We start from the raw sequence: 26,943 nt of genomic DNA, 5'->3' as shown, positions 1-26,943 counted from the left end.
AGTCACTATAAGATTTCAGTTGTGTTTTTCATTGATTGTAATCATGATACTATTATTTTTTCTGCAGCAAATCTAAATCACATCAGAACAAACCTAAGCAGCTGACTGTACTTTGTTATTATGGAGTTAAATAAGTTGTTAGTTTTTCTGTTTAGCTGAGCCAGTATTGAATGGGAGGTTTTATAATGTGTCATTCTCTCTACAAGGGGAGTGGGCTGCATTTTCATTGAGATGATCCAAGGAGTAGCTGCCTTTCCGGGGATGAAGGACATCCAGGACCAGCTGGAAAGGATATTCCTGGTGAGTCACTGATGCTGCTGTGTGTTTGTGTCATGTGTATGTATGAGTAAGTGTTTTGCTGGCAGCCATTGTAGAAAACGTCCTACTACTGCAGGATCTCTTGTCTTTCAGTCCAACAACAATAAGATTATAGGGCTGTACATTTCAGTACTGATAGCCAAATGTCAGGCTCAAACTCACATGACTTTAACACCAGAGACGTTACAACTCTTCAGATTTATCTTGTGATCATTTAGAGGAGGCCTGACCCCTATTGGGAACCAGTGGACTCAACTCAATAGGGGTGGGGGAAAAAAATCGATTCTTAAATGCATTGATAATGTAACGCTAGCACGGAGGTTGACAACCCACAGCTCTGGAGTCACATGCGGCTCTTAAGCCCCTGTGCAATAGCTCCCTGGGACTTTGCCAAAAAAATAACAGGGAAATAAATAATGGTTATTTTTTTATTTTTATTTAATTACTATTGATTTATTTTTGCACAGTGGATAATATTTCAAACTTATCTTGGAGTACAGAGTGAGGCAGTGACGTGTCTCTGTTGTCCACTCCAATACTCTCAATTCTGGTGTCAGGTGAGTTAAAACAGCCTGACAGTGGCAGCATTGCAGCAGGAGGAACACTCCACGGTGCGGCAGGATTTCATAAATGAGCTATGAATAAGACACCAACTTCACGTCTACAGTGTTTCCGCTGTATATATTTTATAGTGGCGGAAACGGAAAATGATTGTCTCCTGTCTTCTGTCATGAAGTGGAGACAGTGGTGATACCTGGTTGAGGCAAGAGGGAGAGAGAGAAAGATGAGAAAAAGAGACAGAAAGGTAGATTTAACTAACTGAGGCTAAGTTGGATTTGTAACAACTCTTCCGGCACAAATCCCGAATCCAGTAAAGTTGTTATTGGCCATGTCTGTCTCTACTGGGCTTTTGCACCATTAACCTTGTCTGTCCTCTACTTATTCCAATAGAACAAATTTCTATTTGGAATTTGACTTCTACTAAATGGATCATCAGTTACAATACATTATTCTTAGTTAGTCAAACCATAAACCATATACATTTAATTCCTCATGATGCCATCAAAACTAAATAAAAATGATTTCTGACCAAACTGGAAAGCCTCTGTAGGAAAGCAATGTGCAGCTGAGCCTCATTGTCAGTCTGGCCAACGGCCATCCCACTATTGGGCTTATACTTTCATGGTATGTCTTTGCGTCTTAGAGGGGGGCTGGGATCACTGAGGGCTAGAGGCTCTTACAGATGTGTGCAGGAAGTCCCTCTTTTTCCTTCTGGCAAAAAAGACAATCAATAAGAAGTATTTTCCTTCATCTTGCTCTCCTCTGCTAGTTTTGTACGCTTTGTGAGTGATCCCCTGCCTGCAGGGCTTCCTTCACCTCTCCTCATCCCTTCATCCAAAATCCATTCATACACTCATTCTACAGTCTCTGTATCTCTAGCCTTTAGCCCAGAAGCCATACAGCAGTGAACATGCTTTGTCTCCATACTTGACTTCTTCCCTGGTTGAACCTCCATACTCTCATCTCTGTAATTTTCTGCATTAATTATTCAGGTCCTTCCAGCCTATGAATATAAATCCATTATGTCTGGCCTGTTACATTCTGCTTCAATTAAAAAACTGCAGATGAAATTATGTAGTGGGATGGCAGATCAGACGTTTAAAGGATTCATGAGACCTCTCTTCACTTTAAAATATTTATGCTATCCATCCAATGCAGAGATCATATATGTAATTACTGCCAGGTAGGGCTTCCATAAATGTTCCAGCCATGTTCCCCTGTGATTTTAGTCCATGTTGACTCAATTCAGTCATGGCATTTATACTGCAAAACCAGGGTTTCATCTCATTTAAGCAACATTAACATTCCTGGGAGAATTTTGAGATGATGGCTGCTTTGTGACATGGTGTGATATCCTCCATTTTTGCTGTTTTGCGGTTTCCTGTTCTTGGCACCCGGTCTGGTCTTTCTGCTGCTGTAGCCCATCTGCATCAAGGTTCAATATGTTGTGCATTCAGAGATACTCCTCTGCAGACCTTGGTTTTAACAAGTGGTTATTTGAGTCACTGTCAGCCCTTCCTATCAGCCCGAAGCGATCTAGCCATTTTTCTCTGACCTCTGGCATCAATAAGTCATTTTAGCCCAGAGAAGTGCTCACTGCATATTTTCTTTTTTTCAGACCATTCTCTGTAAACACCAGAGATGCTTTGTGGGAAAATCCCAGTGGGTCAGTAGTTTCTGAAATACTCAGACCAGTCCATCTGGCATCAACTAGCATGCCATGTTCAAAGTCCCTTAAATCACCTTTCTTCCCCATTCTGATGCTCGGTTTGAACTTCAGCAGGAAGTCTTGACCACGTCTACATGAAACTTTATTTATAGCTATTTTTCCTTGCTATTTTTATTCAAATGTACTTTTTTAAATAACACAGCACAATATATACAATACACAATATATACACAATATATAACATATTCTATTATCTAGAAAATACTCCAATAAATACAGAATATAAAAAAAACCAAACTGAGTCTAAGGTATTTCTCATCCAAATCACATTCAGTGCTTTGTCTTAGTGTGTATTCAGCTGTCAGCTAGAGGTAAAAGACAGATGAATATGGAAATGTGGAGATATGTGGCTTGGCAAGGCAGTGCGTGATCACAAAACGAGGCTACTTGTCAGAGTTAGCCTGATGTTGACATTTCCATCCTGGCTGCTCTGCAGTCCTGTGTGTCTGCTGCCAGGCTGTCAGACAGGTCAGAGTTTGGATGCACAGCCTGAGAGACTTGTGTGAAGGGCACCATCAATGAATTATGCGGAGTCAGAAGCATCTTAAAGGCCATTTTATTTGAAGAGAGGAAGAGAAAGGTCAGCTTCCATCGCCATTTGAGAGGCACCCTGCCAGGAGTTGAGTCGGCAGAGCTGGAATGTCACAAGGTGGCCTGGAGTTTTTCTCCTGTTAGTCAAACCTTCAGGGTAATGGGGCATTTGCATTATTGCAAAAAAAACAACAGTTTTTACTCTGTGTGCTCTGCTGTCCAGTGTAGTCTGCAGTAATGCAGATGCTGTCCAGTGCAGGATTCTTTGAGTCTCCTGCTCAAAACAAGTGATGAAAAACCCAACGAGTACATTGTGAATGTTTCCAACAGCAGTCAGATCACTAAAGAGACTCAAACCTGAAGGCTGATGTTTCACAGCAGATGTTTCTCTTTTCTTTTTTTAGCCTCAATAATAATGATTTGATATTACATTCAGAAACACAGGTTTAGGTGTTCTCCAGCATAGAAAGCTGGACATCATGAATTGAAAAAATAACATCTCAGTTTTGACTTATGACTCAGGGATTTGTTAAAGGATAATTCTGGTTTCATACAAATTGGGTCTTTTTTTCATTGTTGTTGCTTCAGCCACCATTACTATTGATCATGATAACATTTTACTGACTAAGATCGCTGCTGAGTCAAGCAAGGATCTTAGTCAGTAAAATGGGGCGAGAAATACAAAAACTCAGTTGCTCTCAAATTTCCTGTGCAATGAGGGATTATTAACAACATGCCGGGTGCACTTTACCTCACATTATTTGTGCATAATGCATATATTGTGCATATATTATTCATGCATCTAATGCATGTATAATAATATAGTAATATGTGAATTTCCCTTAGCAAGAGCAGTCAGTTGAATGACTTGCACTCCAGCTGTTGTGACATCCTTCATTGATCAAATATATAAAGCAGTCACTATAGGAAATACAAACATGCAGGGCCATTAAAAACAGTCTTCAGTTCCTAGGTAGCTTTTCAACAGTGTTGCACTGTAGGACTTCTTCTTAATCAAAGTCCACCAGTGATAATTATCTGACAGTATACAGAAGGCTAAAGCACCTTTTACATCAGATGTATTCCTCAAGGTGTGGTTGGGTGATTTTAATATTGCATGTGCCATTCAGTGATTCAAATCCTGTCTTGAACACACATTCCCCTTCTTGAGAGTTAATTACAGCCACAAATATTTTGTATCTGTCAGCGTAGCCATTAGCCTTTAGATAATTAAAATCCTCTCCTCTTTCTTCCCTGTGTGTGAATTTGATCACCTCTGTGCGCAGTTTCAAAATCTGTATTTTCAAATTCAGTTTTTTTGTTGTTTGTTGTAATTTATTGTAATTCTGAAGGATACAGACCCATTTACACCAACATCCAGTCCTCTTAAGAGGTCCAGGGAAACCTCTCCTTCTTGCTAATGTGCCCATTAACAATTAAACATTGAATCGGACTCTTGTGGCAAAGAGATAAATAAATAAATACTCAAATAGCTCAAATGGCCATTCTTCTGTTTGTTAAACCAGATATTTTCATGGGGCCAATTTCCCTCTGATACCACACATCCACAGTGTTATAATCTTTGACAGCATAAAGGCTGTGCCATTTCCTGGGCCTATCACCATACAACACTATATGTACTATATGTAGGTGAGCAGGGTGCAAATGCATGCTTTTATTTATATTTATTTAAGTGTCTGTTTAAGAAGCGTTCTGGTGTCCTTACTAAATAAATAGCTGTGGTTATTTACATACACAGTCTGTGTGTTCATGCTTGTGCTTTTCTTTGGGTAGGTGTTGACATAGCTCTGTGTCTCTCTATACCTCTTTCTCTCACACACACCCTCAGAAAATGTCTGTGTGAATTACAGTTGTAGGGGTTGACGCCATGCTTACCTTGGCTGGTTAACTAGCTGTCAGCACACAAAGCATTATGTCCACTGGAAGAACTATATGAATATGGACAGGTCTATCTGCAGGAAATAGCCTGTCAAACAGAGGTGTGTGTGTGTCTGTGTGTCTGTGTGTGAGTGTTTCTACACGTTTGTCTACACGAGACTTGTTATTCACACTGACAAATTGGCTACGTTTACATTATCATAATAATCAGATTATGGTCATTAATCAGAGTAAGGCACTACTGCAATTAAATTATTTGCATGTTGCTTAGGACCATATCATTAATATTCCTGTTGAAAAACTGCAGGGCAGAGTCTGATCAATGGTCACAGATGACGCCACCACATTCCACTGCTACAGTTTCCCTCCATTATAATTCATATACCTTAAGCCTAATTGCCATCATTGTACAGCACACCCTTGTGTTTATCTTGGTGTGTAAGCACTGTCCCCCAAAAATGTGTTCCCAAGGGAAAACTTGCCTCTCTCTAAATGGCCACAGCAAACGTTAAGCACAGGAACTATACTGTTACCATGAGGTCAGTGAATTTGCTGTGGGCTACCACCTGAACTTACCCATTAGCAGTGTACCCATGGCTGTACAGACAACTATACCTTTCTTTGCTACTGAAGAAAACTTAAAATGTGATGATTCGGGCAAGTTCTAGTGTTATAAGGAGTGTCTGCATTTTCTGAGGGAACTTAAGTGTAGTTACACTGAATCGTATTGTAATGCTAATTTCGACAGTCAGGCACTAAATGTTGTAAAGAAAATTATTTGCCTTTCACCTCATGTAGTAAGCTGTCATTGCCTCATGACAAATTATTTTATTTTATTTTTTTTGTCCAATACTTTGGTTTAGGACCAAATACCTGTAAAACTAATGACATTTCCTTAAGCCTTAAGCCTTTCCTTGGGTACATGGTTATACCATGCTATGGTCCATAATGTTTGTTTAGTGGTAAAAGATCAAAAAATTGGACTATTAAAGCATCAGGCTAATGACATTCCTTAGTTTTGCTACTGCTGCCAAGTCCCATTAAAAGACAAAAACACAACAATACCATCCACCCTCCCTAACCTGTGATTCTTAAACCCAGGTCTATTTGTTCCCATTGAACATGTATAGCTTTAAAAACCTGTAACACATGTTCTTTCATGTATTTAAAAAAGACCAAATAATTGCCTAAAACAGCTGACCAGCAGACCTGTAAAGAAGCCTGTTTATTCCTGCTATGAGGGGTAAGCCAGTGCACATGTGAGCTGATCTTCCCTTAGGAGAGAGCAAGAGGCTGCTGGGGAGATAAATAATGCCTTTTCTCCAACAGCCGCTGTGTCTGTGACATGAGCATCCATCTGCTGAAAACCAGACAGGATAGTCAGGGCTTACTGAACACATTCCACCCTTTCGCAATGGGAGACAGCTGATCCACTTGGCTCTGGTTCTGATGCATTTGACCCTTGCCTGGAGGTGACCCCAATCTGCTTGGCTGTGACCAGGGTTGGAGAGCAGCAAGGGGTGGGACTGGGAATTTTTGAGCAGAGCAGGAGATGAAGGCCGGTGTCGGTGTTAGGACAACGACAGAGTAGAGGTAGGAATGTGGATGAGGCTGGGGTAGGATACAGCTGCAGTCAGTACTCGTACTTACATTTGGATTAAAGGATTGATCTGTGTTGGAACGAATGCAAGTTACAAATCTGCATCCCCCTATCCTGGCATGGCCAGACCCATTCGTATTTGTGAATGGGTCTGGAACCTCTGCAGTTAATTTGATTATGGTCTGAGACTGTGGTGATACCAGGTTGAGGCAAGAGAGAGAGAAAGGCAGATTAACTAGCTAACATTAAGTTAGATTTGTAATAACAAGTGATGTGTACTCTCCTGGGACAAATTCCAAATCCTGTAAAGTTGTTGCTGGCCATGTCTGTCCCTTGTCTGTGTCCTGTGCATGTCCTGTTCAGAGCATGCCATGCTGCCCTGAAGTCCTGTGACAAACTGGCCCTTGGATAACCAGGGCATCAGGGCAGCAAAACATGCACACTGACAGAAAATTCTAGCGACTACAGACGCATGTGGCATGGAATCCAGTCCATCACAGGCTACAAGGCTGCTCCACCATCCCTGCAACAGCAAGAATTTTTTTCTCAGCAAGTTCAGTAGTTATTTTGGGTGGTTTGAAGCAATGAACAACATGCTTGCAAGAAAAGCCACCCCTTACCACAATAACCAGGTTCTCTGTCTTGAGCCAGGTGATGTCTGGAGGACCCTTACCAGAGGTAGAGAGGTCCTGATAGTATACCAGCTCATGTACTCAGAGAGTGTGCTGACCAACCAACACGTGTCCTTACAGTCATTTTTAACATCTCCCTGAGCCTGGTTGTTGTCCTTCATGCTTAAAAGCCACCACTATTATACCTCTGCTGAAGAAGAGTAGTAGTCTCAGTGACTGCCTGCCTGTAGCATTCACCTGTAGCAAACAGTGTTTCGAGTGGCTTGTTGTGTGTGGACCATTCACACTGTACATCACTGCCAGCAACAGAAAGAACTAGGCTAATGACATAGCTCTTCACCAGTGGAATTGCTGTGGAGTCAGCCAGGAGCACACAAGTCCTTCAGGGTGCACATTACAGATGACGTGACCTGGACCCTAAATACTTCCTCTCTAGGCAAGGCAGGACAACAGCACTTCCTCTTTTTGCTGTAGATGAAAAGAGCAAACCTCCCCACTCCTCACCATTCTACAAAGGCACCATTGGGTGTGTATTACTCAGCTGCTCTGTCTGGTATGGAGGTTGCAATGCCTTAGATACAGAGAGTGGTGAGGACAGCAGAAAAGATCATCAGGACCTCTCCTCCAGCCATTCAGGACATTTTTACAAAACACTGCCTGAACAGAGCCACCACTATTACAGAAGATACCCACTCACCATGGACTGTTTACCCTTCTGTCCTCTGGTAGACAGAACTGCATTATTTCTCTGATTATGTCAGAGTTTTTCCCTCAAGCCATCAGACCCCTGAAGTTCCTTAAACCTCACACACACACACACACACACACACACGTCACATATGTGTATGAACTGTGTGGACAGGAATTTGCACTAACTTATAACTTAATTTATTTGTGTTATTATTCATTTATTTTTTATTAAGTTATTTTTAACTTGCACTATCTTCATTGTCATTATTTTATGCCACAGATGAAATGAGAATGAAACAAAACAAAATGAGTCCAAATAATGTCTGCATTCATTTAGGTTTACCTGTTCCAGGTTTCTGATGTTGCACATGCTTGGTCACTGACATGAGTTAGACACTACATTGGAATTGAACCATTATTCATGTTATTGGTTACACCTGTGTCCCTCTTGCTATGACAAGTCAAAATGCCTGCTGTGAAAACTTTCTCTACTATGGTATTAAAATTAGCAACACTTTAAAGGGCAATTACTCCAATTTTGCACAGTCATGATGAATATTAACAGGAGGAGAAAATAACTATCCCAACTTGGAACTGAAGATCACAGTGTTTTCAGTAGAGAGCGTGGTGGGCTGAAAGATTGTTCCTGTTCTTTGTTTAAAGTATTGGAAATAATGTGTATCACATTGTTTATAATGAAGCTCCTTACATCAAGTGTCCTGCTCTTGTGATGAGTCTGTCTGACCTGCTTTCAGTGAATTGTCAATCCAGCTCAGTCTAATCTTTCATTCTCCCTCCAGCAACATGTATATATTACAGGTCCCTGTGTGAGGGTCAGACATACTTGTGTCTGGCTGGGTTGGTGGTCTGTAACATAGCTGGGGGGTAAGAGTAAGCTTATGTATGTAGACCAGAATGTGCATGCAGAGCTCAGGGTCATGACCTGTGACCTTACATAAAATTCCTCTGTGGCAGGACTTTCTCTCTCTCTCTCTTCATACACGCACACACATTCTGACCCTTTCAACAGGCTGTTTCATATGTCCATTACTCTGTCTGGTTTGGTTTGGAATTCACTGTCCCTAGGGAATGGGCGGCACAGTGGTGCAGTGATCAGCACAGTCACCTCATACCAAGAAGGTTCCGGGTTCAAGCCCCGGTTTTGGGCCTGGGGCATGTTTGCATGTTCTCCTTGTGGTGGCGTGTTCTCTCCGGGTACTCCGGCTTCCTCCCACAGTCCAAAAACATGCAGCGTAGGTTCATTGATAACCCTAAATATGTGTGAATGTGAGTGTGATTGGTTGTTTGTCTGTATATGTTGGCCCTGTGATGGACTGGCGATCCGTACAGGGTGTAACCAGCCTCTCGCCCAATGACAGCTGGGATAGGCTCCAGCTCCCCCCACGACCCTTAGCGGTATATATAAGCAGTATAGATAATGTAGGTTAATCATTTCATTATTTCATTAATAATTTGTTCAAACTTGAATATGGCCTACCATTACATTAATTGACAACCACAAGGACTACTTTCTGTTAACAATTTCACAATGCAATTTGCTGCATTTTACAGATGAGAAAACCACTGAGCAGCTCTACGGCTGTCGGTGATGAACAATGAAGATTAGAAAGTGTCTGGAATCTCAATTTACTGCTCACTACTGAGTAAACAATTGAATGTCAATTATATAGGGAGTGGTGAATGAGTTAGCAAGGGGATGATTTTAGATACAGAGCTGTTGAGGTAGCAGCTCAGGAGATGCTCTGCACTGATAGAAAGCAATATTTATTATAATATGTCATCTAGTTTTAAGGACTGCCTGGGAGAGAGAGCAGTGTCTCTTCTAAAAATGGCAAGAGTAATTCAAAGCCTTCCTTTAATATGATGATGGAACTGGCTACTAATAATGTTTCATTTTATACAAAACAACTGTGGAGTAAATAGTAGAGTCATGACTGTTTACTACCCTCAATTGCTTTTAGGAAAATGTAAGTTTTTAGTACAAGCAAAAAGCCAAACTTTTCTGAGATTGTTATCCATATAAAACAATACAGGTCATGTATGAAACAAAAATCTGTTCTTTTTTTTTTCATCATAGTCTCCCTTACATTTTGTATACACAAGTTGTATACTAAAGGTATGTTTTTGGTTACTTGCTGCATAACTATATATATTTCAATGATGTTTATTGGAAAGAATTATGGACAATTCAAATGTGAAAATCTTTGTGTTATGGGACCCAGCAACCGTCTTTCCATCTCCAGACCAGACATCAGTGTAAGGACTTCTCAGCTGTGTCGAGTGTCTCAGTTGAGTGTTTGAGTCATGAAATTGTGAAAAATGTCTAAGATGATTTAATTTAGCCCCTTTTTGAGACATATAATTATAGCCATCAGGATCTGCTGTGGGATAATATGTAATTTAAGCCTCAAATACACTCCTACTGCTGCTTAGTCAAATAGATATAAAGGGGCATGAGAGCTGTCACACATATTATACCTAGCTAGTGACATGTTTACAACAAAGCGTGGGGGAATTTATTTTGCTATTGTGTTCCACCTTCTTTAAAATTGTGATTATGCCCAGGAGGGTATTATAATTAACAGTCTGAACAACATATTGTGCAGTTCATCCCCCAAATAACATCATATATAACATCATACACAGATTTTCAATAGTAATGACCTATTTTTTGTTGTGCTTGCTTTGCTGCAGAACATTGTATTTGAATTTAAAGGATATTGGATTAAAGTGCTGACTTAATTTTAGGGCATCTCTTCACAGACGTTCTATGAGGTTTAAATCTGAGCTTTGGCTGGGCCACTCAAGAACAGTCACAAACTTGTCCTATACCCAGTCCAGACTTTGCATGTACTCTGCAGCAGCTTTTCTTCAACGACCTCCCTGTATTTGGCTGCATTCATTTTCCCTCTGTTCTGACCAGTCTCCCTCTCCCTGCTGCTGAGAAGCCCCTCCATAGCATGATGCAGCCACCGCCATGCTTCACCATACGGTTGGTATTACCTTGGTGATGAACAGTGCCTTGTGTTTGCCAGACATAGAGTTCTGCCCAAGTTTGGTTTTTGTCTCAGACCAAGGAATCTTTTTCCTCATGGTCTCAGAATCCATTAAATCCTGTTTGGCAAACTCCATGTGGACTGTCATAAGAGTGGCCTCCGTCTTTCCACTCTACCAGAAAGGCCTGACTGATGTCCTTCCAGCAGGTTCTGTCATCTCTGCAGAGGACTTCTGGAGGTCTATTAGAGTGACCATTGGGTTTTTGGTCACCTCCCTGGTCAAGGCCCTTTTTGGCCAACTCTAGGAAGAGTCCTGGTAGTTTGACACTTCTTCCATTTCACAGGCCACTGTGCTTCTGAGATCACTTGAGAAATTGTTTAAAACCTCTGCCTTGCCCCAATTTTATTGTCAAGGTCTCCAGAGAGTTTCTTGGTCTTCCTGTCTTGGTTTTTGACCTGGATTTCAGTGTGACTTGAGTGACTATAGGTAGACAATCCAATCAAGTTCTAGACACATCGAAAGGATAATTAGAGCCAGCAGGTTGCACATGACCACAATTTGGAGCCACAGCAAAAGCTCTAAAAACAGGTTTTCACTTTGTCAGTATGTATAATGGAACACTTACTGAGTACTAACACTTTCTGAAGCAACTATAGGTCAGGTGACTGACTTGGCTTGTCATAACCTTCCCATTGTTTGGCCATAGAAACCCCCTTGCATTGCCTGTATGTTAAGAATTACTTATCTGCTGTAATCCTAAAACTGAAGGACTATTAAAAAAGGATTACAAGTCCTGCACTATGAGTCCTTACATACCTTATACAGCTTAAAGGGCACCACAAATCCTGTTGTCCTGCTCCTTTGTTAAATGATAAAACTGAAAAGGTCTGAGTAAGCCAGTTTAACGACTGCTTTGCAGGTGTGTGATGATGTTTATTGTATTCCTGTACTCTTAGCTATAATGCTGTTACTCTTCTACTCTTAAGAGTCTGACATTCACAACTGTTTCCAGTTCTTCCCTGCACCTTGCAATCCTTCTCTTTACTTCAGACCCACTGAACTGTTCCATCAATAATGCAAGCCTATCTCAGCTCTGTGGACCAGGATGAGATCCACTCAAATGTCCTCACTGCCCCCTGTCACTCAGTAACACTCCCACAACCTTTCATCCTCCTTTATAACTCATCCTGCCCTCTCCGTAATGCAAAAGGCTCACCTGTCCTGTCATGACCCTGCTTGAGCTGGAAGGTACAACATTTGTAGTAGACTGGCAACCCTGTCTCCTAGAGATTATATTTAGATACAACTAATAGAGACACAAATATATTTTGTGGGACATGTAATTGTGACTGGATTACATTACATCTTCTTTTAACCTATAGATGATACATGGATAAGGTTAGGAAAAGATTGCAGTCTGGTTTAATACAGAAAAAATTCAGTGACTCCAGACACTGAAAAAAAGTTGGACAATCAGGAAAGCAGTTTAGATGTCATTTCTATGAGACAGGGTGAATATTGACTCTTGATCAGTTTCAGTGATTCTCTCCCTTGGCAGTTCATCTCTCTGTACAGTAAATGTTGTTCTTGATATGAGAGTATCTGCCCTTAACAATCATCTCCAGGCCTATTTTTTATTTTTTTTGGTCAGGGCATGTTGATGGTAGCGCAGTGGTAGGTATTCAGAGAAAGAATACCAACACAAATATGGCAGAAAGTGTACAGAGAGAAAGGCCAGCCTTCATGAAGTGACAATACTGACCATTTAGCCATCATACCAAACAAAGAAACAATGCAGGAGAGATTTCAGTTTCAAAACTTCATGCCAGATTTTAATGTGTCAACATATGGCTTGCAGGAATAGTATAAAATATGGCTGAAAAATTAATGTAAATGTTACTGAGGTTACAATATGGCCAAATGCTATATCCAAATCACAGGAGCTGCAATATTTTGATAAATGTAAAACATGTCACAACATTATAAATGATGCACTGTGGCATTACACAGATTCCCCGACCTACAAATCATATTCTCCAGATGTGAGGAAACATGTTGTTTGGTACAGACCCCCTGCAAAAATCGCATTGTTAACATTTTTGTATTTTTTCAGTGAAAATGAAATCCAAAATTTCAAGCTAAAATAAATGACTCATATTGAAACTTCAGTATCTGTCTAAATAATTGCCATGTTTGTTTTGTTTTGTTTCATTAATGTCATTTGAAAAAAATTGTGGGTCAGTGACTTGGTTTCAGACTGATCCATCCGGTTTTCATTGTATTATGGGCTGTACAATTTCAGTCTTATATTTGGTCATTACTGACATTTTATTGTCCTTAAACTCTAGTAGACAGGATCTCTCTGATGGAGAATAGTGGTTATGATATATGACTCAAATCCCATCAACTCTAATGTAGTCATATATCATGTAGTCATATATATTCAGTCTTGTTATGTGTTAACAACACAATTATATTCTCTCAGAATATTGTTGCTAAAGACAACAAGATATAGACTATAGACTATAAACTAAATAGATAACATTTGTGCTTTTTAAAAAATGAAGTTCAGGAGCTGAGCTTGCAAATTAATGTATCTTTGTCCCTACCTCTGAGGTCAGCATCATGGTGCTGTACTGCCCTCCGGTGGTAGTTTTTGTTATTACATTGACTATGACTATCATTTTGTGTCTGTTACAAGTTAGCTTAAGTACAACAAGTAGCTGACCTTATTACACTCCTCTGGTTTCCATCATTTAAATTCAAATAATTCACAACCCATCCTTTTTTGAGGTTTGCAGCTCAGCATTGATTTATGTATGTGTCGTTTTTGTATGTGCTGCATACTTCTCAAGTTAACTGGAGTGGCGATCATCGATCAACTGTTAAATACAAGGTAACAGGGAGACCATATCCAAAATATGTCCAGAGGCCTGGATACTCTGCTATGGAAACATAACCTGTGATTCCCTCAACTTTTGTCTTCATTCTTCTTTTCTTTGTCTCTCAGCCATGCCAGCAAAAGTCGTCTGAAACTGATTAATTCCAAACACACCTCTATCCAGTGTTTACATGTATTATGCTTAAGCAGGCAGTGTAAATCAAACATCCCTGCTCAGCTACTCCACTGTAGGAGTGTGCTGTAGATCAGGGACAACTGCACAATCTGGAAACTATTACGCTGCTTAGCTGTGATGGATCATGTCGAAGGCATGTCCGCTGCTCTGGGTTTTGTAATCATAAACCAAGGCTGTGTGCGTGAGAACTCAGCCAGCATTTCCATAAAAGATATACTTATCATGACTATTGCACAAGCATTGAGACGTCTTTGTGCCTGAATTACAAGCTTGCCATGTGCAGATCATGATGCAGAGTCTCTCTGTCTCTCTATACTCATAGCAACACAACCAGAGAATTATCTATGGTAAATTCTTAGGCAACAGTGTTTATAATCTGTAACACTTAATTGTTATGATGATTAGGAGCCCACTCACCAGAACATTGAACTGTATAATATTAATGCTTTATTTTGTGTTGAGTATTTGACAGAAGGTATTATAAGTGCTCTAGTTTATTAAACTATATGCTAGTAAGTTTAATCGGTATGAATTATAATCAAATCATTGAATTGACTGTTAGCATGTGATTAATTGATGCGTTGTTTTCTATTATTTATTATTTACTGTATTTTGTCACCCTCCTCAGTGCTAAGTGGTCATTGCTATCATTTGTGAATCCCTCTGCTTCTAGTCATGCTAACTACTTTACTATTTGTTTCTCCAAACCAAAAATGACAGTAGACAGTTTATTGTTTTATAAAACAAAAGTCCTTTTTTCACTTGTTTACTTTCTCCTCTCCTCTTTGGTGTCTCTTTCAGGTCCTTGGCACCCCATCTGAGGATACTTGGCCTGGTGTTAACTCCTTGCCTCACTTCAAACCAGGTGAGACCCTTCATTTCATAAAGTACTGTTATACACAGTGACTACAGTCATGCTGGAAACTCTCACTAACTTGATTAACCTACACTAAACTGAATGATAATCAATTGACACTAGAGAAAAGTAAATAACAGTGTAAGCTGAGGTGCTAGCATTGAGCCTAGTGGCTGTAAATGTCATGTATGAAAAAAGCCTGTTTTAACTCAGCATAGAGAATGCTAAAGTGTTGAATTTAGCCCTTTTTGTATTGTGTACAATGTATGTTAAATGGTTAGCATGAGGCCTACTGTCACTCATTTTTCTGTATGCTAAAGTGTTAGCATATAGCCACGTTTTACTCAACATAGAGTATGCTAAAAATGTTAGCACTGAGCCAACTTTATCAAATGTTAGGATGCTGTCGAAGTTCCCAAAATGTAATTTTATCACAAGGGAAATTTATGAGTACTTTATATAGGCTTTTTCCTGGTGTAATTGTTGAACATATGTTGACAAATAGTTGTTCTAGAGAGAAATACTTGCTCTTACATTCTCAGGAACCAACATGTCCTGTTACCACTCTTAACACTTGAACCTACACAGCAGCAGGTTCTATGCCATTGAATAACATGAATAACACCAGAGCTTATCTATTAGGTACACATTTGTTTATATACTCTGGAACCTGACTCTCAAGATCAACCAATGGGACAGTACCAACATGTCACTGTACTCCGTTAATGCAGCCGCAGCCGCAGCAGCAGCAGGAGTGGGGGTGGCAGCTCTTCCAGGGTAGCCATTCCCTCTGGGAGCTCATTAGGGCTTTTTAGAGGGAACATGAATAGAGACTGCAGATTAGGGTTGGATCTGATGGAGGGAAGAGGAGCTGGAATGGAGGAGAGGGGACAGGCAACGATAGCTGTAAAGAGGGTTGGAATAATAGCACGGGGCAGTGAGGCATCACAAAGCTATGTGGCCCAGCCTCCTATCTCCAGTGGCCAATTAGGGACCAACTGGGGTGACCCTCATGGTCACACACACGCACAACACATACAAATGTAATCTCTCATCCTGTGGCCATGGCGACAGTTGGCTCTTGTTAGCCTCTCACACACTGTGTTGAACAGCTGTGCAGCTGTCTGAGGCACAGACACACACACACACGCCCAGCTTAGCCTGATGCTTGCCTCCAAGCATTGCATCTGTTTGTATGACGTCTGCTGATCTCATTTTATTATGGCTGCATCTTAAGAAAGAGATGTTCCCAGAGGTGATCTGGTTAAACCTAACCACATGGTGGTCTTCATAAAGCATCATAAAACCTCAGAGTGCACAATGATTACATTCAGGGTATCATATAATCAACACTGGCACATTGTGAATCATTATAATCAGAGAGGGAGAGTGATGATAATGTCAAAAACAATCTTGGCATATAATGGAACTATAATCTTCTGGTAATGCTTAAAAATGCATTTTAAATGTGTGAATGGCCAAACTCAGACCACAACACTTCTGTAGGTCAATCGTGGTAAGAGCAAAGTCCATTCAGGGATTGTTCATTGTTCGTTTAAAATAACTCAAAATCTATCAGTTAATTATTGCTCAGAGGCTGATTTCAGACTCAGAATGTATCCGTTTTTTTTGTTTTTGTTTGTATGTGTTTGTTTGAATTTTTTCCACATGGCAAGATTTATATGTGTTTCCTTTACAGCCACACCATACATCATACATCTGTCTTTTTATTTACTTCTAATGGAGCTACAGTTAGTGAGCACAGTGAAAGACAGAATGTGAAGAAATAGACATAACTGTCATATGTGAGCATTAATCAAAGGAATTCACTGGATGGATTCTTGATGGATTTGAATCATTTTTGACCATGAGTAGTATGGGACAATACAAAAGTTACTTATCTGCAAACTTGTTGAATCTAAGTCCCCAATGAGCTCTTTGTAATATTCCAATATCCTAATAATTATTTTCTCTAACATGTTCCAGAGGCTGTAGTAAGCAGCAGATGGCAGTATAGCAACAGTCTGGAAACCTCCCTGTGATTGAGGATATGTTTCCACAGCAGCACTGAGCTCCTCTGAGCTGACTGTTATCTGCACACTTTTCCAAAAGCCAGTGACTATATCACTCTTCTGGTTATGATTCATCACATTTTACCATTACTTCTACATGAATAATACTTTCCATCATTTTTTTTTTTTCATCCCAATCTTTGCAAAACATCACTTAAGTTTGGATCTGTGACATGACAGTGTGGCTCAACCTCAGAGTGAAACACCACTTATTTTTCACATTTTTGTGGTTATGAAATGGTTCCATAGATATTTCCTCACTTCCAGTTATATCATCCCTTAGCTGTCCCTCTACTCTACTGAGACCAATTTTATCTGTAAATATAATCTTTATCATCACTCTCATCACTATTATTACTTTTACTGTCCTGCCACTGCAGTATACCCGCAGTATACCACTGCATATATTAGTCTGATAAATAAATATTTAATACTTAAATATATACCATTTTATGTTGTTTTAAAAATAAACAGAATCTAATCTGGATTGATCTGCAGTGGCACCACTGTGCAGATTAGGTCACATACAATGATAAATTAAACTACACCCAGTTAAATCCATTCAGAAATCAAGAGTAATAAAATAATGACCAAATAGACAATTTATATTTCCAAATGTCTACATTTATTTGACATGAAAAACACACCTGACAGAAATATTATATAAAAATATTATCTAATATTATATAATTCCATATCCCTAATGTAAATGTCATCTTATCACTTCCTCTTCTTCCTATATCCATACCCTTCCTCTGTCTATTTGTGGGTACTCCGGCTGGCAGCCTTCACCTCTGTCACCTAGGGACCTGTGGTTAGTTCAAGCCAGCCCTGGCACTGAACTGGGTGACTGGACTCACTGTTGGGTAGCTGGCAGGCTGAAAGCTGACACTGACAGACAGTTGGGTGGTTGGCTGTAGGATTAGGCTGGCAGTGTAAGAGGTGGACTAACTCGCTGGGTGGCTGGCTAGCTTGTGTGGAAGCTGGTCAGTTGGCAGCTCAGCCTGACTGTGTGTCCACATGGCAGTTTTGGCTGAGATTAAGAGAACAGTGCAGCATAATAAATATAGCTGTGGAAATATGGAGGAACTGTCTTACCAATCTCCTCTCAAAAGTATGACAATTTAATGTGGTCTGGCTTAGCAGCAGAAGTACATAGTTCATAGTGTTGCACAAGAGCATTTGTGAATTGACGTAAGCCACCCATAGATTTTACAAACTAATGCACAAAGAAGCACTTGCAATACAATTTTAAGTATTTGAACAGGTTTGTCTGTTTGTCCCATTGTCCCTTTAAAAATAACTGTGGTGAAAAATAATAGACCTTTTCACAGCAGACATTTTAATATGTACACACACTTTTATTTTGCTTGAGTGACATCTCCATTATGTATAACAGCAGATTTTTATTTTCATCAAAAACAAAAAAACTTGTCACCATATCTGTGATATTCTACAAATAAAAGATTCTTTTATGATCTGGTTATGGGTGGCGCTATATGCACAACTATTAAAGAGCAGTTGTTAGCTAAAGACTGGGTCAAATCCTTTCAAGAAGCTCGATTTTTTTCTTGAAATGTTGTTGAAAAAATTTGCCTTGTGAGCGTACTATAACAATTTAAATGTGAATATTTTGATTTAGAATGGATTAAGAGTGATTCCAAAAAAGCAGCTGATTATAATTAGTAAATAAAATAGTGATATGACTAATGTATTGATTGTACTGACTGGTTGAACCCATGCTGTTGAAATGTACATTATGCTGAATTTGATAAGACAAACAGAAACATAGAATAAGTTTTGAGTTTGCTTCATAGACTGTAGTGTAGTGGCCTGCACAGCAAACAGCATCAACAGGAATTTAGATCAGAAAACTGGCCTGTTTCAAAAAAGGCCTGGTTCTCTCTGTAGTTGGGTTAAATAAAGACCCGGACAGTATTTGAAATTTGAGAATTCACAGTATGTCACAGGTTTGCATCTTTGAAATTATATAATGAAGCATTTGATTGTCTGTAATTTGGCATGATTTGCTGCTGCATTTAGGAGCTCTGTTGGAAGGTGTTGTAGAGCAGTGCAGCAGGTGTGTAGCTTTAATGTCATAAGAAAAACATACATTATCCAGATGGCAGGTTGTACTTCACAGACCTCATTGTTTGTTTGTTCACATTACAGACCGCTTTACCGTGTACAGCGCTAAGAAGCTCAGACAAGCGTGGAATAAGTAAGTTTTGACTATTCATATAAATATTCTGTGTGTGTGTGTGTGTGTGTGTGTATGCGTGTACATGTGTGTCACCGTCTGTGCATATATAAGTGCATTGTTACATATTATCACAGACTGTTGTAGCTGATGGACACACTATTATCATTGTTTTTGTCTTGAAAGTAAAACTCCCAGAGAGAGAGTAAACAGCTCAAACACTCTACACATTGTCAACAGCTCACATACTCCTTCTCTAACTTACATCCTGAAGTGCACAAATGTGTGGCTCTGCTCTGGACCATCAGATGAATATGGCAGGAGAAGGGTATAGGTTGCACATCATGGCTACTCCCAGATGTGAGCCACTGTTTGCCCCAGGCATACATCTAGAGGGGACACCACAGAGGACAAGGGGGTGTTAGTCTCTTTTCCACAGAGAATTTTAAAGCAGCACCAGGCAAGTGATTTATATAAACTCCAGCTGTCTAGCAAAGAGCCATTTGCTCTGACTAAAGCCCTCATCACACAGCACTGCTAATAGCTGGGCTCCTCCTGTGATTTAAAATATTTACATAGGTCATCTGTGTCCTTAATCCCCAGAGAATCTGCTATGCCTGTAATCTTTGAAGTAAAAATCGCAGCACAAATTACTGAGCATAATGCACTAAGCATTCTGTCTCTGTTTGAATCAGCATCTGAATAATTTGGAGCATTTTATTTATCTTATTTATCCTGAGCAAGTGCATTGATTCTGATTAGCCTAACAATAAAGAAACTTCTGTTGGTTATGCTAACAAGCTAACATAATAGCAATAATGACCCGGTAAGCTGTGCGAGGTAAAATAAAAACAATTTTCTGTCACACTGAACTGCATGAATACAGCATTCACTAAAGTGACACTTTAACAAACTAGTGCACTAAATATGTATATATAAATACATCAATCTACTACAACACATTGACCAGGTAAGTTTAAAATGCTGTTCACTTTAGAAGTTCTGCTCTTGAATTTTGGTGCTAGTAGCAGTAGTTACTAAGGACCTAACACACTAACTTCAGTGGACTGAACAAAGTAATGGATGTCATCAATTAATAAATAGAACGTTTAGCCTAATCCAGGGTGAGATCCATCATGGCAAGTCCCAAAATAAGATTAATATCTATGTAACATATAAACTAATAAATATGTATATGAAGTCTTCCAGTTTTTTGGTAGTCACATCGTGCTGGATTAACCTGCAAGGGTACAGCTGTACAAGCTCTACTGAGGTTGTAAACAACAATTTAGTCAGACTGAAAGTGAGCTCGTCTGTAATGCTGCTAATAACCTGTCATTGCACAGAACTGTAAGCATGGTCAACTATAGTTAGAACAGTGGGTTTACAATTAAAATAGGGGGTTAATTACAACTACTCAGCTTATAGGAGCGAAATATTGCATTGTGAAACTTAACCACACTTAGTGTTGAAATTTAGATACTGGTAAATTTACATCTAATGAATATCTTATATCCAAATCCATGTGGTTTGAATTTTTCTCTTTGAAAATTTCAGTTATTGGAAAATCAAGCTCAAACTGGATAGATTAAATTCTGACACCAAAATTGAAGCCTGAATAGAATCAATCAGACCTCTGTCCAATTATGTTTCTTTCTGTCACTCACATCAGTCACCTTCTGGAAATTTCTGGTCACCTGAAATCAGACCGATAGTTTCAAGGTAAAATGTTTCTATGCTATAAAATCAATAGTATAAATAATATAAATTTCATAATTATGTTGTCAAAAAATAGTTTTAAAAAAATGTCAAAATTGTAGTTTTCCAATAAGCACCTTCTTCTACTTTCTGTACAACATACATATAAACACAAAACTGGATAATTTGATAAAGTAGGAACCACCATAAGGCCCCTATTATATCAGTTCATTATGTACTTCAGAGGTCGCCCATTACATTTTCCATTGAATTCAAACTAACCAGCTTGCTTGCTGGTTGATGGAGGTTATCTACAGTATTATTGTACAGAGAGCATTTAGAGATGTCAATGAAACCATCTGATGACAAATGAAAAGCAGAGTAGAGTGAGTTCCCTCTCAGCCTGTGCTCTCCTCGTCTCCTGGCCTTGCTCCTGTCCAGGAGGAAATAAAAATGTGAGGAAAGAAAGTGAGTTGGAATGTTAATGACCATCACTTCCTCACTGCTGCCTTTTATCATAGGCCAGGGAACGATGAATTTGATATGAACATATACACTCACTTTGTCTCTGCCCTGTGAGTTGGCTCACCTTCTCTTGCTCTCTTGTTTCTGCTCTCAGTTCTTTTTCTCTGCACTGCTTTTCTTCCTCCAGCTGTGAAAATGTAAATGATTCATGTGCAGTGTATCAGTCAGGGTTTATAGTTTTTTGATGTGCTTGACCTGTATAGTATTACAACTCTGTATAGATGATAGTGAAATGCAAAGTACAGAGACTTACATGTAAGCTTGAGGTCTCCAACACTGCAGCTGCAGCTGAACCACACACATCATCTCCAGCAGAAGCATCAATATTAACTAATAACATGACAAGAATATAAACAGTGAAATAAAATGCATTTTACTCATTGAAACTGCTGATTATTTGTAGATAAATCAAACTGCTTCTGTCGAGTGGACACTCTCAGCTCTAAAGTGAATTAAAACTACGACTGGGCAGACTCGACTTTCAGCGTTAGCCTCCATGGTGATAGGAAAGGACTTATAGTGGGAAGTGAGACACACAGATAACCTCTACAACAGAGTTACTGAACTCTTCCTCCTCCTTCAGCCATCGTGGGTTAAAAAAACAGCTATTAAAGCTATACTAACATGTTTTAGCTTGTGCTAGTAGCTACAGAGGCAGGTTGCTAGCTCTGACTATACAATCAATTGACATGGAAATACTTACATCATGGTAGGCCTGCTAGATGGCCCCTGGTCTCGCCAACTTGAAATCTGATTGTTTAAAGGATCCAGGAGGCGACAGTTTCATCACCATTTATTTTAAATGACAGGGACCTGCACTGTTAATTCTGAAGCCTCAAGGCAGATTTCTTTTAACTTGGCAACACGGTGCTGAAATCTGATTGGATAAAAGCTCTGACATAAACAGACTGTACAGCAACCAAGAGGAAAGCTGTGAAGCTATAAAGAGAATAGACTATTCTGAACAATTTAATACATATAGAAATAAATGGGAAGATATATATATATATATATATATATATATATATATATATATATATATATATATAATTTAGTGATTGTGACAGTGTCTAGGCCAGCAGAGAAGGCAGAGATGATTGTTTATTTTCTTTTGGACAGGATTGGCAAGTAGTTGTCCTCTCTTGCTTCAAATCCTTGTCTTACGCTGCTGATTTGATGGAAATTGAGCAGTTTGATTGAATATATATACAACAGGGTTGCTTCTCAATGTAAAGACTTTAAGATAAATTATCTTTGATCAGATTTCACATTATATAAGCCTGAGTACAATTTTCTTACTCTTGTTTCTAGTACTAAGAGTCAATAAAGTAATGACATATAATCTATGTAATAATAGAAATTTGTTTTAGTAGCTGATTAAACTTAAATTAAGTATCTTAATTAAGGAAAATGGCAAAGCTGCTGTTTCCAGCCTTCCTGTTGATAATGATGATTTGCTTCTTCTCTCTGTTTTACATGATGGTAAACAGAGTATCTCCAGACTTTGGTCAAGGAACACCTTCATCGCAATCAGACACATCCACACTCTGCCAAACACAATCACTGTCTGATCTCTTGATAATCTGTGGACAGAATCAGAAATCTCACATATAAGCCCACCATACCCAGGTCCCAGCTATTTAACCCTAATAAGAATACATTGTGGGCCAACAGCGAATGTTGTTTTTAATCTTTTTGCATCGAAATGTGATATGTTGGAAAACATTATCACTGTAAACAGTACTTGACAGCTATAATAGTTGCATGTTAAGGCCTGTTTGCCCAGGTACAGTTCCAAGTTTCCCTCACAACACCCTCATTGTCAAATACATGGTGAAAGGTACTCCTGGGGTGTCTTCAGACAAACAACACTAAAGCTTTCTTTCAAAAGAGCTATTGGTGGGTTTTGATCAAACAAAGCTGCTGGTCACTTTCTGCTGTGGTGAGGGGACAGTACAGGCAGGTTGTTTCCTCTGCTGCACCTCTCCCAGGTCCCTTTTGTGGTATGAAAAAGCACTCATCACACACCACTGAAAAAGGAATGCTTCTCTGTGCTGTGAATGTGTCATCACCTGGAGCTGTTTGATAGATTCAGGAGATATTATCGATCTTACTGCAGATGTGAACTTATTCACTCAGGCTGGTTGACAGCAATAGCAGCAAGGAATGTGCACCTACTGTGCATCAGCAGCTTTCAAAGGCCAACATGCTCCTCTCCAGGTGATTTCACACCTTAACATATCTACAGTACCTGTTTGGACGCCATGTTAATCACCAGAAGATGAACAGAATCATCATCCTCCATCTACAAGATGAACTGTGTTGCTCTTGGCCTCTTTATCTTTCCTCTGGTGCTGTCTTTAGACCACTATGTGTTGTACAGAACAGTTAGAGGAACTGAAATCTAATTCAATTCATAAAATTTACTGGGCACATTCATGACCCCCTCCATTTTGGACACTTGATGCAATCAATACCTCAAAGAACTTTTTTTGCTTTTGCCCCCTTCGACTCTGCCACATACAGCTTTCCACATTTGTCATAGTATTTTATCTCATGATATCTTCTAATGCTTAATTCTTCCATCACAATCACGTAAGCAGTGCAAAATAAAGACAGATGTATGCATATTCAGAGTAAGGGGGGACTCAAGGGTCTGCCAACCTACGCAACCATACAGGTCGCTTGTTCCCACCCTCAGATAGCAGGCGTGGCAGGCGTTAACAAATCTTCATCATCGGGGTAACAGTTGTAAACACAAGGTTAAAATGGTCTCAGTTTGGTTAGGTTTAGAAATGAAAACTACTTGGTCACTACTATACAAACTTTTACCTTAGAATGTCTGGGTTGAAGCTCTTACAACTCAAATAACCTCTGACAAACATTTAGTATAAGTTGTGGTAAAGGTTACCTTGGTAGAGCTTTAAAAATTTCGAATAGCTGTACAAAACACTGTGTATCAAGTGCTCCGATCTAAAGATACACATATTGTTGGAACAGTAATCTGGGGTCTTTTTCTATCGGTATAGTTTCTCACACAGACTAGTTTAAACTTTGCTGTAGAATTACACAGAATGTTCCAGCTGTATGAGGAAGAGGAAAGAAGAGGCCCTGATGGACTTCATTAACTTTATCTCTGCCTCTTTGCTGAGTGGCGTTGATGAGTTGAACAGAGATTTATCCTCCCTCTGTCTCTCTGCTGATAAGTCGAGTTGAGATCCCTATTGAGAGCCATGGGAGTGGCTGTCAGAGTGCTTGACTAGGGAGCCAACCATGAGAAGCCTGCAGAACATGAGAAGCAGTCTGAGTACTGCATGCGGCGAGCCAGCGAACTGCGCTGAATAACATCATGTTTATTTAATACAGTGGATGCCTAATTACTGACTGAATTTGTTGCTCTTCATTTATTTTCAATTTTTTCCCCCTCGGCACTGCTAGGTAGGGCTGGTTCAGGAGTTCAGTGACTCCCAGTACGAACACACTCAGACACACATGCATGCACTCACATACACACGCACAGTCACATAGAGTTTGCCTCTGTGTTTGCCTCCTGCTTTAATGAACACACTGTTTCTCACAGTGACCCAGTCACCATGTGTGATGCAAGCTCAAAAGACAAAGGTGTAAGGATGTGTGTGTGTGTGAGAGGTGTTTTTCCTCTTGAGTCAGCAAACCTTCAGCATAATTAAAAGGCTTGTTTTTTGTTGTCAGCAGCTCTGTGAATTGGAGAAAAAGAGTTGCTTTCTCAGAGGGATGAATGGATGGAAAGAAGGGTACTATTTTATTTACTGTTTTATTTGGATGAAATGGAAGTGGTTGGTTTCTTTGGTCTTACTACTGCATCACTTGTACATACTGTATATATATATATGGTCGCTCTATCTGATAAAGAGTTTTTTGTTCATGTGTTTTAGGTTGGGCTATGTGGACCATGCTGAGGAGTTGGCCTCCAGGTTTCTCCAGTGCTTCCCAAAGAACCGGCTGTCAGCCCAGGCAGCACTGAACCATGAATACTTCAGCAACCTTCCTCCACGGCTCTGGGAGCTGCAGGACAGTATGTAACCCAACATACACATCACTGTAGCTGTAACACCACTTGTTTGTTGTACACTTGAGGTAGTGCTTTACAAATGTCATGCACATATCATTATATGTATGATGACATGACAACAAAGGCTTTAGTCAAAGTAGTGGTCATCATAAGCGCATGATAGGTATTTTATGACAATACAGTAGCAGAGGTTCTCAAATTGATAGCTGCACCTCGCCTTGGGAGAATTGAATGAGAGGCACAGAGGGTGCATTGTTGTATTTTGGCCCATTTCTCAACAGAGTGAGCAAATGCAGCAGTGGTTGACACGCAGCTCATGGAGGAACATTCTCAAAGATCACACTCCTTGTCTGAGGCATAACACACAGACATGATACACAGATAGATTACTATCCTCAACATCTTCTGCACAGAAACATTCAGAAATTTACTTAGAAGTTATAGAAAAAAGACGTCCCTTATAACTTCAGAACTTGCCTGGGAATCATCACAGTTTTACCCTTTCTTCATATCACAGTAATCCAGTAACAGTTGTCTGTATACACATGGGTATGTTGCAAACAGGAACTGCTAATAGCTAATCCCGGGTAGTCCATGGCACACTTCACTGAATATATAAATGTATATATTAGTACAGAACTAAACAATATGTATCATATGCATTGTATTAGTATACATGATAGTGTAGCATTGTATAGTAGAATATAGTTAATAACAGAGTTACTTGGGTGTCATTATTGTACTGCAAAAACATTTTGAGTAGCTTTTCAGAAGATTTGCTTCGCACTTTCTAACATTTTGTTTTCCAATACTTCTAGGTGATTTTTAAAAAATGGCAAGTCAACAGAAAGAAAACAAATGTTTTAAGAACTCAATGGGTCTATTTTGTTTTATTAAATATAGTTACCTTTAGAGTCAGAAGCCTTTCTCTGCTTCTCTTTCTCTCTCTCTCTCTTCCTTTCTTGCTTTGATTCCCCATCTCTCCTTTGTGTTTTTCTTTTTCTCTTTTTCTTTGAGCTCCCTCAGCTCCACTGGATCTTACAGTATCCTCCTCCTCTCTCTCTCTCTCTCTCTCTCTCTCTCTCTCTCTATCTCTCCCTGTCTGTCTCGGTAAAGAAGGCAGCAAACAGTGACCTGGGGTTGTTTTTGTTCATGCAGAGAGAGCCTGTCTTATTATGTGGATGCCGTTGGGACAGTATGCCCAGCCGGACCTCTGCTGGCCGCCACAACATGCTCAGTTTGATTTTCTATCTTCCTGACTTGTTGTTTGCCCAGAGCAACAGTACACTGAGGCATTCTTTAAATAAGAGCCGCAGCTCAAAAAACACAGTACCTTAGAAACACACAACATCTTAGCTTTAAACATCAGCAACACAACAGTTTAGAGGCACACTTGTATTAATACTGTTTTGCCATGTGTGTTTTGGGTGTTCAGAGTCTTTAGCCACAACTTTGCAGTTAGGCTGTATTTCAATTAATCCCACAA

At 39.6% G+C, this 26,943-nt stretch overlaps 1 protein-coding gene across 5 annotated transcripts in view; it reads left to right on the top strand.

Moving 5' to 3' along the window:
* Positions 1 to 26,943, top strand: part of cdk14 (cyclin-dependent kinase 14) — a 164,696-nt gene that overhangs the window by 95,947 nt on the left and 41,806 nt on the right. For all 5 annotated transcript variants that reach the window (XM_051076333.1, XM_018665638.2, XM_018665642.2 and 2 more), the window contains 4 exons: positions 207 to 300; positions 14,857 to 14,920; positions 19,156 to 19,204; positions 25,321 to 25,460. In XM_051076333.1, coding sequence (XP_050932290.1) covers positions 207 to 300; positions 14,857 to 14,920; positions 19,156 to 19,204; positions 25,321 to 25,460 — 347 coding nt within the window. The remainder of the gene's footprint in view (positions 1 to 206; positions 301 to 14,856; positions 14,921 to 19,155; positions 19,205 to 25,320; positions 25,461 to 26,943) is intronic.

This window comes from Lates calcarifer, linkage group LG15, assembly GCF_001640805.2.
Source record: "Lates calcarifer isolate ASB-BC8 linkage group LG15, TLL_Latcal_v3, whole genome shotgun sequence".
In the NCBI taxonomy this organism is placed as follows: domain Eukaryota; kingdom Metazoa; phylum Chordata; class Actinopteri; family Centropomidae; genus Lates; species Lates calcarifer.
This window is presented reverse-complemented; position numbering and strand designations above follow the sequence as displayed.